Consider the following 14,665-nt stretch of genomic DNA (forward strand, 5'->3'; position numbering starts at 1 on the left):
CCGCTCGCTAGATGATGCTGCAGCCCGTTTTTATCAGAAAACGGGCTGCAGCATCATCTCAAAGGAAAACGATAAAATGTAGACGACAGTGTTCCGCCGTTATTTAACCCTTGTTAATATGGTGTTTTTACCGCGTTCGCACGAAAAGTACTTACATTCAAGCACATTGCTTAGGAAGGATGAGAACGGTATGTGAAATTGTTGTTTGTGTGCTGCTTGCGTCCTCAAATATCTTCCGCATTGTTTAAAACCAACCACGGCCTACAATAGTTGGTAGGCTGCTAAGTAAGCTAGTGCACATACTTGTTATATTCGCACAGGTCTTGTTGTCGCCTATTTGGCCGACAAGGAGCGCTAATGCGATCATAACCTATACAACATGCCCAAAAACCGATGAAGGATATCCGGCTTATATTTCACCTGAAACAGCGATAAAACTGTTTGGTCAGTAAGCAGGGGGGGCATCGATTAAACAGTGCGTTTCCCCCACAAAAAATAACAATAATTATGTCATGTTTGTCTCTCAGATGCTCCCATCATCTGTAGGACCGTGAAAACCCCTCCCCTGCTGCTGTGGGCGTAGATGGCACCATGCTGGATAACACCGGTGATCAAGTGGAGCAGCAGTCTGGGCGCTGCTCAGACTGTGGGTGCAGTTTTGATCTTTCACATCCTGACTCTGAGCCTGATTCCGATGACACTCCAGCCGATCCTAAACAGCAGAATAAAGCAGACAGTTCTTCCAAATGCCCATCCTGCCAGGCAGGCAGCAGCCCCCAGAATGGACGCCGGCCACACCGGCGCATCCGCCTGGACCCTCACAGCTGCAGCCTGTGCTCCAAAACCTTCATCTCTTCCGCTCACCTGACCCTTCACCTTGCTTCTCACAATAAGGAAAGGAAGTTCAAATGTAACACCTGTGGCAAGTTCTTCCATCAGTCCTCCCACCTAATGGCACACAAGATAATCCACAGCGGAGACAGGCCGTTTAAATGCCCAGATTGTGGTAAGACCTTTGGGCGCGCTTCACACCTGAAGACCCACCGTCGACTCCACACAGGCGAAAAACCTTTTAAATGCACTTACTGTGACAAGTCCTTCACCCAGAAGGCTGGGCTACTGGCACACGTTCGTCTGCACACCGGGGAGAGACCATACAAGTGCGAGCAGTGTGGCGAGGGCTTTCGCTCTTTGTCACTGCTGCTCTCTCACAAGGCTCAAGAGGCTTCCGGACAGGCCAAGTCACTGTCGCCACCACCGCTCAGCCAGCCTCAGAAAACACAAACCAACGGCGAAGATCTGAAATGCGGTGTCTGCTGTCGCACTTTTGTCAGGTCATCTTATATCAGGCTGCACATTCGCCTCAACAAAGGACAGAGACCTTATCACTGCAAAGTGTGCAACAAGACTTTTGTCAAACTGGAAACATTTGTGAACCACTGTGACAAACACCTGAGACAGAAAAAGGATAAAAATAAGGGGGTGGAAGACAAAGTCGTCAAACCTCCCCTGTTTGTTCCGCTCTCCAGGCCTTCTTCTCCTGAGTCCTTACCTGCTCAGCAGCTATCCCAGGAGGTCAACACACGCTCCAGAGCAAAAGCAAAGATTAAAACAGAGCCATAGCCAGAAGGAGAGCGTCAGCTGAGACAGAGATGGTGGCAGTAGTATAATGTTGGTGTTTTAAAAGGTTAAATGTTTACAGATGATGGTAAGAAAGGGACAAACACCAGATTGATAGTTGAAACAGTTCCAATTTTTATTTAATTTATATCAATGTGAGTTCACTAATTGTTATTTTAAGATGGTGATTTCCATTGTGAGCAGTTATCTTTAAGCACTATAATATTTTTATTGAGGTATCTTTTAGGCTAATGTTTGTAACATTTCAGAGGCGTACATTGTTCTGATCTTACAATGTTAAAATGAAAAAAAAAGGTCATATCTTAAACCATTGTAATTTATGGTTTTCATTAATCTGTTCTTCTAAATGCATAAAAGCCTAGTGGCATGTATGTACAAACAATAAAAAATGTAAGTTAAATGCTTATTGTAAAACAATATGCCATTTGATGAAAAGTAACCTAGTGTGACTCAACTTTGTCTTTTTTTTGCATCTCAGTAAACAAAAAAAACAACAACTGATGTTCCAGCTGTGCGACACAGTGCTGCTTTATGTAAAGTACTTTTGCCCTTCAATAAAAATGAGCAGTAAACGTGCTCTTAGGGTGGTGTGATTGCAGCAATCGGGCTCATCACTATGATAGCAGGAATTCCTCTGGCACATTCATTGCAACATGTGAGCAACACACCAGTCCGCTTCAGCAGCAGTCTCACAGCCGAACAGTTTAATTTTATTAGACTGTTTTTCTATTTTAGATCTTCACCGGTGATGAGCGAATATGTGTCACCTCCACATGGGGAAACTCTTTGTTCCAGCCTAAGGACAGAGGGGAGGGGGAAACAGCAAGTGAACAACTTTATGGGCAGGGTTAAGTTAGGAGGTTGTGCAACAACAATGCAAAAGACAAACAAAAGACCCTTCCAAAGAACACTCATATAAAAAGTAATAAAGAAACCTTCCAATTCCTTATAATCAATACATATCTCAGATAAAGTGCATATAGTAAATGAAGATGTTTGCCTGGGAGTTGTCTGGATTGTCTGTGCTCCCTTTAATGGTCCAGTGCAGGGTAACGGTCATGTGGCGCCTCCAGACAGGATTTCTCTGGAGGACAATGGTTCCACTGATCGAGTCTCCTGCGCATACACTTACTGGCCTGTCTAGCATGAACAATGTCTGCTTCCAGTGTGTTGGCCTGTAGGGAAAAGGGACTAGTTAGTATAAAATCATATTTAACTAATTATGCATCAGATTGTTTTTGTGCTTTTCATGTTTTCACCCAGAGTTGGGGCCGGTGTTTAGCTCCACAGTTGCGCCTCCTGCCTCCAGGCTCTCGAAGCAAACAGTGAACCAGGTGGTGAATCCATGGAAAACTCCAGACTTCTCCACACAAAAATGAAACTGACCCTTCATTTCCTGAGAAACGAAACAGTCAAGCATTAGTAATAAAATCCAAGTTGGCTCATTTATAACTTTCCCATAAAAAATAAATAAAAAATGACCTCGAGATCTCCCACTTGTAAAGTGTACATGTCGAGGGAGATGACATCACAAGGAGCAGCGAGGCAGTCACATGGTTCAATGATGTGGCTGAACTTGGGCTTGGTGAAGAACTCCTGCTGTGCCAAAGGCCTCCAGAAACAAAAGTATTTAGCACAAGGGTAAAATGAATTATCAGTGTACTCGTAAATTATTCTAACCTTATATATTTCTAGCCAATATGTGATGAACTCTGATATATAAAAATGTTAAATGCAGGAGCATCTTAACCTCCAAGTGCATTGTATTTAGTCAGCTAAACAAAATATTATTGTAAATACTGATGAACAAAAAACAAGTCCCCAGATGAAAAAGTTTCACGTTAGATTTCAATTGCAACATTAAAGATAAGTCAGTTATCCCTATTTCTGTATTGTAAAGCGCTATATAAGTAAACCTTATTTACTTGTTACAGAAATTTGTGGTAAAAAACCTGGCTATGTTACATTGTAATTGTAATTTACATACATAAAACTGATGATGCCAAATTTTGTGTTATTATTTCAAAATTACAACTTACAAGATAATAACCTGAAAATCTGACATATCACTTTTCAGTAATGGACACAAGCTTTCATAGTTTGGTCCTAATACTGCCAGGTTTTTTTATTTTACACTAGTGGAAATGTAGTAATGGGAACACACATTAAAAGAGTGATCACTTACATTTTGGGGCTATTTATCACCAACCTATCAATATTCAATCAATAAAAGTAATTTCACTTTGTACTGGTGACAAACTACAGCAATTCCTACGTTTAATTGATCGGGCAGCAGGACAGAACAAGAGCTGAAACTGACTCTTCATTTCCTGAGAAGTTTAAAGTTCTAGAGCTCTAACGTGCTGCTGACATGGTAGAAACAGCAACACAGACAGCTCACTGAGCAGTAATACAGAAATATATTTATTGTACTGCTCTGTGTGCTTGTGATGATCAAATCACCAGAGTAGAGTTTTTGAAGAAATAATCTCATATTATTTGCAGCTCCAGTGCTGCATTTTGCTCTCATCGTTTTATAATCTTTACATATTGAGGTTAGATGCTCTTATATTGTTGATATTGTCCCTGATTGCACCATGCTGTCCACAGCTGATTTTGTGTGGAAAAAGAATGATGTGTAAAAGACTTTTTGTGTGAACGTGCACAGAGCCTGAAGCAGAAAGACTGGCTGTTGATAGCACAGCATCATGAAGCCTCTTATCTCAGACTGGGGTTTTAGTTTCTATCAAGCCAGCTAAATCAAGAAAGCCTGGATGTGTTGAACTTGCTTTGCAATATAAGTGTTTAAGGCAACGCATGAACTGGCACAAGGCTGTCTCTCAGATATGAATCAGAGAGGATGATTCATTCAAAGCTGGCCATCTAGCGGTAGAACAGATTTTGACACAAGCACATAAAGTAAGAAATCAGCCATTACTGGACTTAATAAAACAGACAGACAGACAGACAGACAGACAGACAGACAGACAGACAGACAGACAGATACACATACACATACACACACAAACATATCTGTAAGTGACAGGACATTCCTCACTGTCAACTGTGAACTAATGGCTCTTACTGAAGAGGAGTGAAGTCGAGGCCATATGGCCGCTCCCAGAAGGCCATTTTCTCGGCATAATAGCTGTCGGCCTGACATGGCACAAAGGTGAGGGCCGCAGAGGAGGGCCATATCGTGCCACCATCTCTAAGCCAGCGGTCCCTGGCCAGCAGAACTGACTCCACCATGAACTCAAACTAGAGCATGGGGAAAAGGCAAAACAAACAACAACGAAAGAAGCAATGTGGTATAGTAAAACCTGAACATGGGTAAGAGCAGAAAAGGATGTCCCACAACAATGTATTTTTTTTAAAGTAGCAGGACAGGAAGTGTTATAATTACCAGAAGGCAGTTACCCATCCACTCAGAAACCAGGACGTCCACCTGTTCAGGCAGCTCGATCTCCTCAGCCCGCCCCTGAAGCACCGTGACCACCTCATCATAGCCGTTCTGCTTCACCAGCTGCCTGGTGTACTCTGCCATTGAACTCGCCTCCACAGCATACACCTACAACACCACAGATAATCTCCTTCCGTGCACTCTATACATCATGCTGTTTCCTCAATGCAGCAACACTCTTTGTCCAGCAGATGGAAGTAGAAGTACACCAATGTTCAATACCTAACTGGTGATTTTGCTCCTCTAAGTAACCACATTTATGTGAAAGATTTTACTTTTGGACCCTTAGATTCTAATTCGTTTTTGTTATTTGGCAGGAAACTTAAACTTAACTCACAATATATGCAGATTTTTCCTCATTATTTAAAAATGAATGCAATCTCATTTCATTTCAATCTGATTTCATTTCTCCTTATAACACAAAATCCAAGATTCAACATTACCATTGAGGGGCGTGCCAACTGAGCGCAGAACAGACTGATGATGCCAGTCCCACAGCCGAGGTCCATTACCCTCTTGCTGCTGAGAGAAGCACTGTTGCTGAGAATAACCTGCCGGTATGCCTCAGTGCGGCTCTTGTCTGACAGCATCTCCAGGTGAAGCCTCTGTGTCGTGAAACATGACTAAATGAAACACAGTGCCTAAAAAAATGTATGTACAGCAAACTGACAGGTAGCCACTGGCAGTTTATTTAATGCTCAAAAGTTAGACATTTTTTTAACTATAATAAAATACTGATCAAAGCAGTGATCAGTCACATAACTGTGCCCCTGTTAAACCTAACTCTTTATAATGAAAAGTGGCTTCATAAAATAAAACGTTAATTTCTAAATGGCAATATGAAATAAAATCAGACATATAAAATTTGCTTGAATTAAACAAGAGTTTTTGATAATTAATCGACTGATAAATAAACGACTCCAAATGGGATCCAAATAAATTCCCAAAACACAGCAGGGTCTAGTTACATGCTTTCCCCCCCTTGTTTATCAGGGGTAATGCATTCAAGAAAAGGCTTACATGTGTATATTTGGAAATCAGGGTCTAAAAGCAATCTTTTATCTATTCTGAGCATGGTTTCCCAGCATCTCAGGAGTAAATATATCACTGGAAACTCTGAATCATGCACCACTGAGGACCATCATCTTAAACCAGCACAGCTACATTGCAGGGTAGTGTCGACAAAAGACGATGCTTAGACGCATGGCTGCTTAACGCGCTGGGAAACAGTTTATACTCGCATATTATGATCAAATCATCATTATCTTCAAGTTCATGATAATAATCTGGACATATGCAAAGCAATACACTTCTTTAAAATGTCCAACCAGCGTTCCATAATTGCCAAAGTATTCTTCATCTTGCCACGGGTCTTCTATTGAGGGGTCCTCCTCCTCCTCCCCTGCAGCATCCTGGCTCATGTAGCTGGCAGGGACATAACCTATGACCCCCTGCAGCTCTGCCCACCACCACTCTGAGGAGGGCTTCGCGTGCACGAGCAATCTGTCCCCTCTGCTGAAACTAAGCTGTGAGACCAAAAAAAAAAAGTCACACGGTTATTGCTGATACCCCCACCTCCCATTTTAAGGCTAGGATCTCGGAGGTCTGCGGGTCTCTCTGACCTGATCGGTGCTACTTCCAGTGAAATCTGACCGGGCAACGTACTCCTCACAGGACGCCTCATCCTCATCCTCCGTCTGCATATTTGCTTTTGACACTTTCGCTGGTTGTTTTTCTCTAACAAACAAGCCAAACCATTTCACGTGCAGAGCAACTAAAAAAAACTACAAAAAACCCCCACTGTGTGTTTAGAGTGAATCGAGCGGCGAAACTCCTACTTTCAGCTACAGCGCGCACTGCAAACACTTCCTGTTTCGACGTAAGGTTGCGTTATCAAGCCTTCACGTGCTGTCGGAAGTTTCGAAACTGTAAGTTCATCTCAAACGAAATAACACGACATTTAACCCTGCATTTACTGCATTGTGCACCAAATATTATTAAGCTTCATTATGAGATACGTTGGTCTTCATATTCGGTTTGTTTCACAGTTGCATTTTCGTCCTTCTTCTGGTGTCATATTCACTTCTATTTCCAAATGGCCTCTATGTTAATATCACGTTAAGTAACTGGCCGACTTGAAGCTTGTGTAAAGCGACCCTTCACTGAAAGTTTCCTGAAAGACCAAAGAACAGAATTTCACAATTTCCTGGACAAAATGTTTGACTTAAAAGAAAATGACTTGAGGGTATGAAAAATTTATTTTTGATCTGCACGCTTTTCCCGTTGCCTCAAATTTAAACATTAGGTTCTTGATTAAAAATAACCCTGGACCATTCATGCAAATACATTAAAAAAAATTTTTGCAAGAAGATAAAACAGATTTAATATACTGCTGGACATCTCAAAGAATTTTAGATATCCTTCCATCCACTTTCTCAAAAACTTAGATCATAAAAGCTATAAAAAGGAAAGCATCCTGGACAAGTCGCCAGTTTATCCATACCTCTATATCAGACTTTAAATTTTTTTTGCCTTATTTATTCCTTTTTTGAATGAGTTTTTTTTAAAGCACTAGTTTTTTTCTAGTGCACTTTCTGCAGAGATTCAAGCAAAATCATTGTTGTCTTGTGTGTCTGCAATGAAATATTAAGATATATTATACAGTTAAAAATAAAATAATGTAAAAACCAAAATATAACAAAAATATTTATTAACAAATTATACAAATTAATAACACACGCACACACACAGAAAAAAAAATACATAAGTTTGAAGCTCAAACAGTTCACAACTTAAATTCCTAAAACACATCCACTGATTCCAGCGAGGAAGAAGGTACATTTTAAACATGGACCACTTCAAACTAACCAGTTCATGTCAAGAATCCACAAAAGAAAAGCCATGGCATGAAGTTTGAGGTCTAGTTGAGTTTGTATGGGATAAACATGTTTCTCCCTTAACTCTGTAAATCGATAGACTTTGTAGTATTCAGTCCTCCTGAGTGTTTTAGTTTGATGTTCAACATGATGATCAAACATGTAGAACTGTTTTCAGAAGCATATCACATTCTTGGTAAAAAAAAAAACAAAAGTCTCAGCTGTCTTTTGTCTTTGCCTTGAGAAAGGGCTTATGGAGGACGTCAAAGAGTCGTCTTGCCTGTAAACACAAAATGTCAACATGTTAAGTCATCAAACACTTCATCTACGCCGTGTATATTTATACTCAGCACATGTGTTTTCCTCACTTTTTGTGGTCCAAGTCCTGGGCAGACAACCAAATCTTCCTTAGAGGCACTGACGATTCCTTCTACAGACTGAAGAATACATCATGTCTGTTTATTGATTGGATCATATCCACTGACAACATGACTGAACTACAATTACACACTCGCAGTTGTTCATGAACCAATCAAGTTGCACATCTCCCTTTAGGCTTTGCAGACTCTTGTGGTATATATAGTGAGTCTTTAAAGAAATTTAATAAACATGATTAATTAATACTTGAAGTGAAAATTGTGAAAAAATGAGGCACTCACAGAGAACGCAGACAGCAAAGTAATGGCATCAGTTTTGTTGATAGACTTCACAGTTGTCAGGCAATCTGTAACCTTGAAGTAAGCAGAGATCCAATCAGCATTTTCAGTATTCATGGTCTTAAAGCTACTGCAACATTTTGGCAAATACTGTACATTCCCATGTTATCATATCTTCCATGACATTTCTATAACATCTATTTCTTTTATTAAATGGGCACAAGTAGGCGAAAAGACAAAAAAAGCACCAAGAGCTCACATAGAAAACAGTGACTCTACACACACCTTTGACAGGTAGTCTTTTTCGACTTGCTCCTTCAGCATGTCAGCTGGCTTCTTTTCATACGACTTATACGTTTCCAGGTAGCGACCTGCCTCTTCTGGACTGGCAGTTCAAAATGAAAACGACAGAAAACAACAAAACACATTTAAAAAGACAAGAAGTGTTTGACTTTGTCTTTGAACTATAGTTTTTAGATGTTGGAGCCAGAATCACACTGATTATTTATTTTATATATGTGTCTTGTAGCAAGCTGCTTACCTCCAAGCCAAGATGAGAGTGCAGTCAGCCATGATGCACATGCGAGCCAGCTCTTTTAACGCATGATGAGGATCTTTCTGTAGTTGAACAGATGTTAGGGTTAAAACAAAATACAACAACAATTCATTCTTAAAGACTTCATGAAGTCACATTATTCCTTTAGATTTGCTACAAATTGAGATGTTGTAACATTTTTTCATTTTGACCCAAATCTGAGTCTTCTTACACAGTATCTATTATTTGGCAGCTCTGAGATCTTTATTTTCCTACGCACAGTGCCAAAAATAGTCTCCAGCTGCACCTCTTCACACTTCATTTACACCACTGTTAGCGAAACTAATTCAGCTGAGGCAAGATATACTTCACAAATGAGTAGATCTGCATTGATCACTTACATTAAGCTGCTAAAGGAGAGCTGTAATGTCCTGAAAAGATTGTTGTCTTGTTAATATATAAAACTTTTGGATGTTTACATTTTTGTCAGCAATTCATAAGGCCAGCTGACGTTACCAACCTGACAGCTGTTATCGTTAGATAATCCACAGTTTCATAGAGGTAATTTGTTTCCCCGTTTCTGTTGTTCACTTGCTTAAAAGCCTCAAATTTTGTTTCTAGTATTACCCAGATGTCCCAAAGCGGCCCTGGAGACACGAACACTTGCAGAACTATCACAAATTTACTTTTGAGTTCTGTGGCAGATGTTTACACAGTATTTAACAAAGGTGAGTATAATCCTTTGAAACAGTGTTTAAATGATAAATGATGTAAATTATATCACCTTATGGCACTTGCATTCTCCTGAGCTGACATTTAGAGTAGTGATTCTTATGAAAAGTAACACTCTTTGCTGGACTTTCTCAATTTTGGACCTGTGGGTTTTGTCTGATCTGTATGTCTGCCTCATGGTTCCACATAGAAAAGAACTGTCAGAGGAACTGAATAATCTCAACACGAAGCTCCACAAAGATGGAAAAAACATAAAGAAAGATTGATTTCCACCTAAAAATCAGTGGAAGCACAGCTGCTGCAGCAGTAATCAGGAGGTACAAAATGAGCCATATTGCCACTCATCAGAGCTGCAGTGGCTGTCCTCCTAAAATGATGCCACCAACAGTGCACTGCTTGCACAATCCAGCTCTGAGAAACAGTTGGGTAAGTGCTTAAGACTTGGCACAGGGGTTATAAATGGAAATCAGAGTTTTTGTGACAGCTGTGAAGGACAATGCATAACATTAAGCTCAGTGGATGGCGTCCAAGTAAAAGAACTTGCTTGTTCTTCAGTACAAAACTGTAATATTAAACTTAGAGGAGAAAAAAAGGACATGGAAAAAAAAAAACCCAAAACAAACCGATGAATATTGGGAGCACGTTCTTTGGGCAGTTGAGAACAATATAAATATGTTCAGTTCAAATGGGATCAAACATGTTTGATGAGGTGTGGATACATTGGTGCAAAAGGTGCTGGGGAGATGACCTTTATAGTTTGCACTATGAATGTACCAAAATACTGTCTGACACCATGACTCCTAATCTCCAGAAGCCGGCAGAAGAGGGATATTCCAGCATAATAATGATCCAAGGCACACTGCCCACATCACAATAGAGTTTCAAAAGTAGAGGGAAAAAACACTATGACCTTCCCTTTTCAGGTCAGACCAAGTATGCTGCCTGACTTGAATCCAACTGAACCAGTTTAAAGAGAAAGGATAGAGCAATACAAACCATCCACCTAATAAGAAAAAGAAAAAGTATACTCCATGAGGAGGAGGACTGAGTCTGTCGTGAAAAATAAAGATGGACACAAAGTATTAAAGTATAAAAAGATCTAAAATGCAGTAGCTGCACTGATTCTGCTTTTATTATAGTCGATCTAAACAGGATCTAAAATGAGTTACTTTAAGAGCAAATTCTGTTCAGCATAGATGTAATCCAGTTACAAGAAAACGACACAATTTTAAAACCAAGTGGTACTGCACAGGTGTGTACCCACGTCTGCTGTCTGTGTGCAAATCTTCTGAATGTAATACCACACAGCTGTGCAAAATGCAGTCATTATATTTCACAGATGTGTAGTGCACAACAAAAGAAAATGAAGCATGAGCGCAAATTAATTTGCATCACCACTGTTTTGATCCTGTCACAAGACGGCTTCTAGTTGCTTGGAGGAAGTGTAAAAGATTTAGATGAAAACAAAGAGAATAAGAAGATGGTATCAGTCTTGAAATCCTGTAGCAGGAAACTTTGTACAGCCTCCTCCTTTCCTGATATGTACAAACTGAAGCTATTCAGATATAGATTTCACAAGAGTAATGTTCAACAGCTTCTGAGGTACTGAATGATTAAAAAAGATGCAGGAGCTGCATTTGAAATAGAAAAAAAGTGCCTTAATGCATTATTTATGTGACTACAGTTTCAAATCACTTTGACGCATTTCTCACATCAGGAACACCATTCTCACCGCTCTTCTCAAATTAATAACACGCTTCCCCACCAACCTTAGCATTTCCCATTGCGTCTGTACAAACTGCTGTTGTTTCTGCACATACACTCCTTTACATTCCTTTTTAAGAATCTGAACACTTAACATTAGGCTCACGTTTTTGCAGTCAGTAAGGTTTTGATAAAAGTAGAACAATAAACACATTAAGACAATTGAGAAAAAACTCTAAACTGGACTGTATATTATAAGCATGTGCTATTTTTACTTTATCAGAGGAAATGACACCTTAGAATAGCTGCTGCAGCCATTCAAAGATCTTAATTTGATTAGATTTGACAATGACTGACACAGAGCATCCCCTAATGGTTTGATAAATAGTAATAATCTCCAAGTTACCACAAAGAAGTCAGGCCACTGAATGTTGAGAATACTTTAAATAATCGGTAATGCTAAAGAGCATCTTTACTTACCACGTCTACTTGAACCAGTAGCACTCGTAGTGTGAATGTGTGTCCAAGCTGTTTCAGACGGTCATGGATATAGTTTGGGTTGAGATTGTGATACCTCAGACTTTATGTCGAGTCAAAAAACAAACAAACAGAAAGAACATAAACCAACATCAAAGCAAAGCAAAATACACAATAGAAATAAAGCAAAGGAAAAAAGCATATTTTTTCAACAAATATAAGCATAGAAACCTTTTTTTTTTTTATAACAACATGATATTACAGTAACAGAAAAAAGTAAAACAAAAATGTTCCAGTGTGTGTGCAGTGACAACAACTTTTTCTTGCTCACATAAACAGAGTTTGTGAAGCACAAAAACCCACCTGAGGAAGAGAGCACAGGTTGTCTGTCCCAAGACATAATCTGGCACAACATCTCCAAACTCCCATGGGACACTCCTAACAAACTTCAGAATGGGGTTTCCTCTCTGTAGTGTTAGAAATAAGTTTTGGGGTTTTTGGGTGTCTTTTCAACATCGACTGCAATATATGCTCATAATAGAGTTGACACACTCCTCATTAAAAGCATTAACCCCATGTTGTAAAGGATGAACTAAGAGAGATAGAAAGAGTTGGGTGCAGAAGGTAAATTGCTACACACTTACAGAACACAGTATCAGACAAGAAAGGTTACTTGACCTTGAGTGTATAATAACAGGGTGCTATAGCCAACAAGAAATAGAGACTTCATTGTGTCAATTAAAGCTGACTTCAACATGAAAATAAAACATCGCTGGTAACAACTGTAAGGTAGGGAGCGGTTTTCTCACAAGATCCCTGACTAGAGGTTAATGACCGTTGCCATGCGGAAGAACCCTGAGGAGAACAAATCAGGGGGCGACAAGTCTAAACCATCGCATCTTCCCATCAACAGCCAATCACAATTATTTCCTGTTTTCATGTGTCTAATATATACTTTGAATTATGAATTGTACTTCACTTCTCCGTGTGCAGACTGCTTGACACTGAGGAGTCCACAGCTGTGCAAGCCAAAATCTGGGACACTAATAGGAATGCATGAAAGGACGCTACGGTTTTCTGTAAACCATAACCTGTTGGATCAAAGCTATATAGTTTTAATACATACCTGTCGAGGACTGACAATAATGGTGCTCCCAGATCCCACTGGTTTAGGACCGGAGCTGATGCCCGGTTCTGACCTTTGGCCGCTTCCCTCTATTTGACCCGTTGTAGCCTCTTGTGCCTCTTCACTCAGTTTGACATGGGGCCCTTTAGCCAAGTCCTGCACTGTTTTACATTTTTCTGTGCTGGAGGACACTGTAGATGGTTCACTTTGCCTCACACAGGTAACTTCAGCATTATCGCTCCTGGGCAACTTGGAGGCAGCATCTCTACGTGAAGCAGCAGCCGCATTGCTTTTACTCTGGACGATGTATTCTGCGTAGGAGACCGGCTGGGTCACTGACTGAGCAGGCTTTGTGGTAGCTGAAGCTGAAGTGCTTTGTCCAACTTTGGAAGCGAGTTGAAACTGTGGCTTTGGCTGAAACGCAATCACAATGATCAATCAACAATCACAATCAACTCTCTGAGAACCGATAATTTAACTATGAATTAAATCATATCAAACCAACATTCACGAGTCTGGAAATCCACCTGACGAAAACCCTTTATAGATACGTTTTTATAGCTCATTTTTAAACGAATCTTACGTTAAAAATTTAAATTGTATGCTTGAAGACTCGTTTGCTAGCAAGCCTGCTACGTAACCGTGAACTTATTTTTTTTAGCAAAATACAGACCGGTGTTCTTTCTTTAGTGAAAGCAGAATCGTCCAGGTTGATGTTAAATCTCTTCTTCATGTCTGTTGACAGCTGGAGAATTCTCAAGTAAAAACATTAAGTTGAACTTGCAAGAACTCGCTTTCTGACACACAATGCAAGGTTGCAACGGCACTTCCGGGCCAATCCTTTCAGAATAAAAGCACAAACACACAGCCTTTTCAGTTCCTTCTGTCACAGGATAAAAACAAGCGTTATTACGCGATAATTATGCACTAAACTAGACTGTTGGCATGACATGCAAGTAAGTTAAAACAACTTTATCAACACGACCTTAATTTGTCTTGATATTTCCGAATAATTAGTCCACGTTCACACAGACCCGCAACTGATTTGAAGGTTTTTTAACATTCATTTTAAGGACATTTTTAATGCGTGTCATTCCTCATTAGTGGGATTAGGTGTCCCACTTTAGCATTCGTTCCTCATGTCAAAGCATTGCCCCTAATTCTGTTTGGCTCTGATTTTCAAAGTGAATACATGTCTCAAAGAAACGTGTCTGTGATAAACCACCTATGCATCCCTGTTGAAATCCAAAGGCGATTCAAAGAGAGAACGGTGGCTTAAATATATGTTTTAACTGTTTTTTACCCCTAAATTGAATGGATACAAGAGTCTATGAAGACTATTTATTAAAAATCTTAAAAATAAATCTAGCTTTCTATTCATACCAAATTCTGGAAAAATTATGAAAAACACTTCAGGCCGAAGATATTTCTAAACAAATATCAGCAGAAGTGCAT

The 14,665-nt window shown here is 39.8% G+C and overlaps 3 protein-coding genes across 3 annotated transcripts; 1 reads left to right on the forward strand and 2 right to left on the reverse strand.

The window, feature by feature from the left end:
- The first annotated feature begins 82 nt into the window (after positions 1–82).
- Positions 83–1,623, forward strand: LOC146616327 (uncharacterized). Its single transcript, XM_085374939.1, has 2 exons — positions 83–188; positions 528–1,623. The coding sequence occupies exon 2, from the start codon at positions 592–594 to the stop codon at positions 1,621–1,623; it is 1,032 nt and encodes a 343-aa protein (XP_085231065.1). The 5' UTR covers positions 83–188; positions 528–591.
- Positions 1,624–2,350: 727 nt separating this feature from the next.
- prmt2 (protein arginine methyltransferase 2) lies at positions 2,351–6,807 on the reverse strand. The gene is made up of 9 exons (XM_085374868.1): positions 6,727–6,807; positions 6,433–6,630; positions 5,548–5,709; positions 5,048–5,212; positions 4,727–4,902; positions 3,124–3,253; positions 2,901–3,037; positions 2,642–2,816; positions 2,351–2,437 (listed from the first exon to the last, which is right to left on the reverse strand). Exons 1-9 carry the CDS (start codon positions 6,805–6,807, stop codon positions 2,405–2,407), a joined length of 1,257 nt encoding a protein of 418 aa, XP_085230994.1. The 3' UTR covers positions 2,351–2,404.
- Positions 6,808–8,197: 1,390 nt separating this feature from the next.
- ercc1 (excision repair cross-complementation group 1) lies at positions 8,198–14,030 on the reverse strand. Its single transcript, XM_085374602.1, has 9 exons — positions 13,884–14,030; positions 13,211–13,624; positions 12,448–12,551; positions 12,088–12,187; positions 9,178–9,254; positions 8,922–9,021; positions 8,640–8,711; positions 8,349–8,417; positions 8,198–8,260 (listed from the first exon to the last, which is right to left on the reverse strand). Exons 1-9 carry the CDS (start codon positions 13,941–13,943, stop codon positions 8,198–8,200), a joined length of 1,059 nt encoding a protein of 352 aa, XP_085230728.1. The 5' UTR covers positions 13,944–14,030.
- Positions 14,031–14,665: the final 635 nt, after the last annotated feature.

The sequence above is a fragment of the Diplotaxodon limnothrissa genome, linkage group LG16 (genome assembly GCF_057381915.1).
Source record: "Diplotaxodon limnothrissa isolate DT_005_m linkage group LG16, D_limnothrissa_male_GT1.1, whole genome shotgun sequence".
Taxonomy (NCBI): domain Eukaryota; kingdom Metazoa; phylum Chordata; class Actinopteri; order Cichliformes; family Cichlidae; genus Diplotaxodon; species Diplotaxodon limnothrissa.

Excerpts from the sequence above, each read along its gene's own strand:
- LOC146616327 (XM_085374939.1), top strand. The coding sequence starts at position 592 with ATGCTGGATAACACCGGTGATCAAGTGGAGCAGCAGTCTGGGCGCTGC.
- prmt2 (XM_085374868.1), bottom strand. The coding sequence starts at position 6,807 with ATGCAGACGGAGGATGAGGATGAGGCGTCCTGTGAGGAGTACGTTGCC. Across the intron at positions 6,631-6,726 it reads CTGGAAGTAGCACCGATCAG|CTTAGTTTCAGCAGAGGGGA; the intron begins GTCAGAGAGACC and ends TTGGTCTCACAG. Across the intron at positions 5,710-6,432 it reads TTGGCAATTATGGAACGCTG|AGGCTTCACCTGGAGATGCT; the intron begins GTTGGACATTTT and ends TTCACGACACAG.
- ercc1 (XM_085374602.1), bottom strand. The coding sequence starts at position 13,943 with ATGAAGAAGAGATTTAACATCAACCTGGACGATTCTGCTTTCACTAAA. Across the intron at positions 13,625-13,883 it reads TCACTAAAGAAAGAACACCG|CCAAAGCCACAGTTTCAACT; the intron begins GTCTGTATTTTG and ends ATTGCGTTTCAG. Across the intron at positions 9,022-9,177 it reads ACTCTCATCTTGGCTTGGAG|TCCAGAAGAGGCAGGTCGCT; the intron begins GTAAGCAGCTTG and ends TTGAACTGCCAG.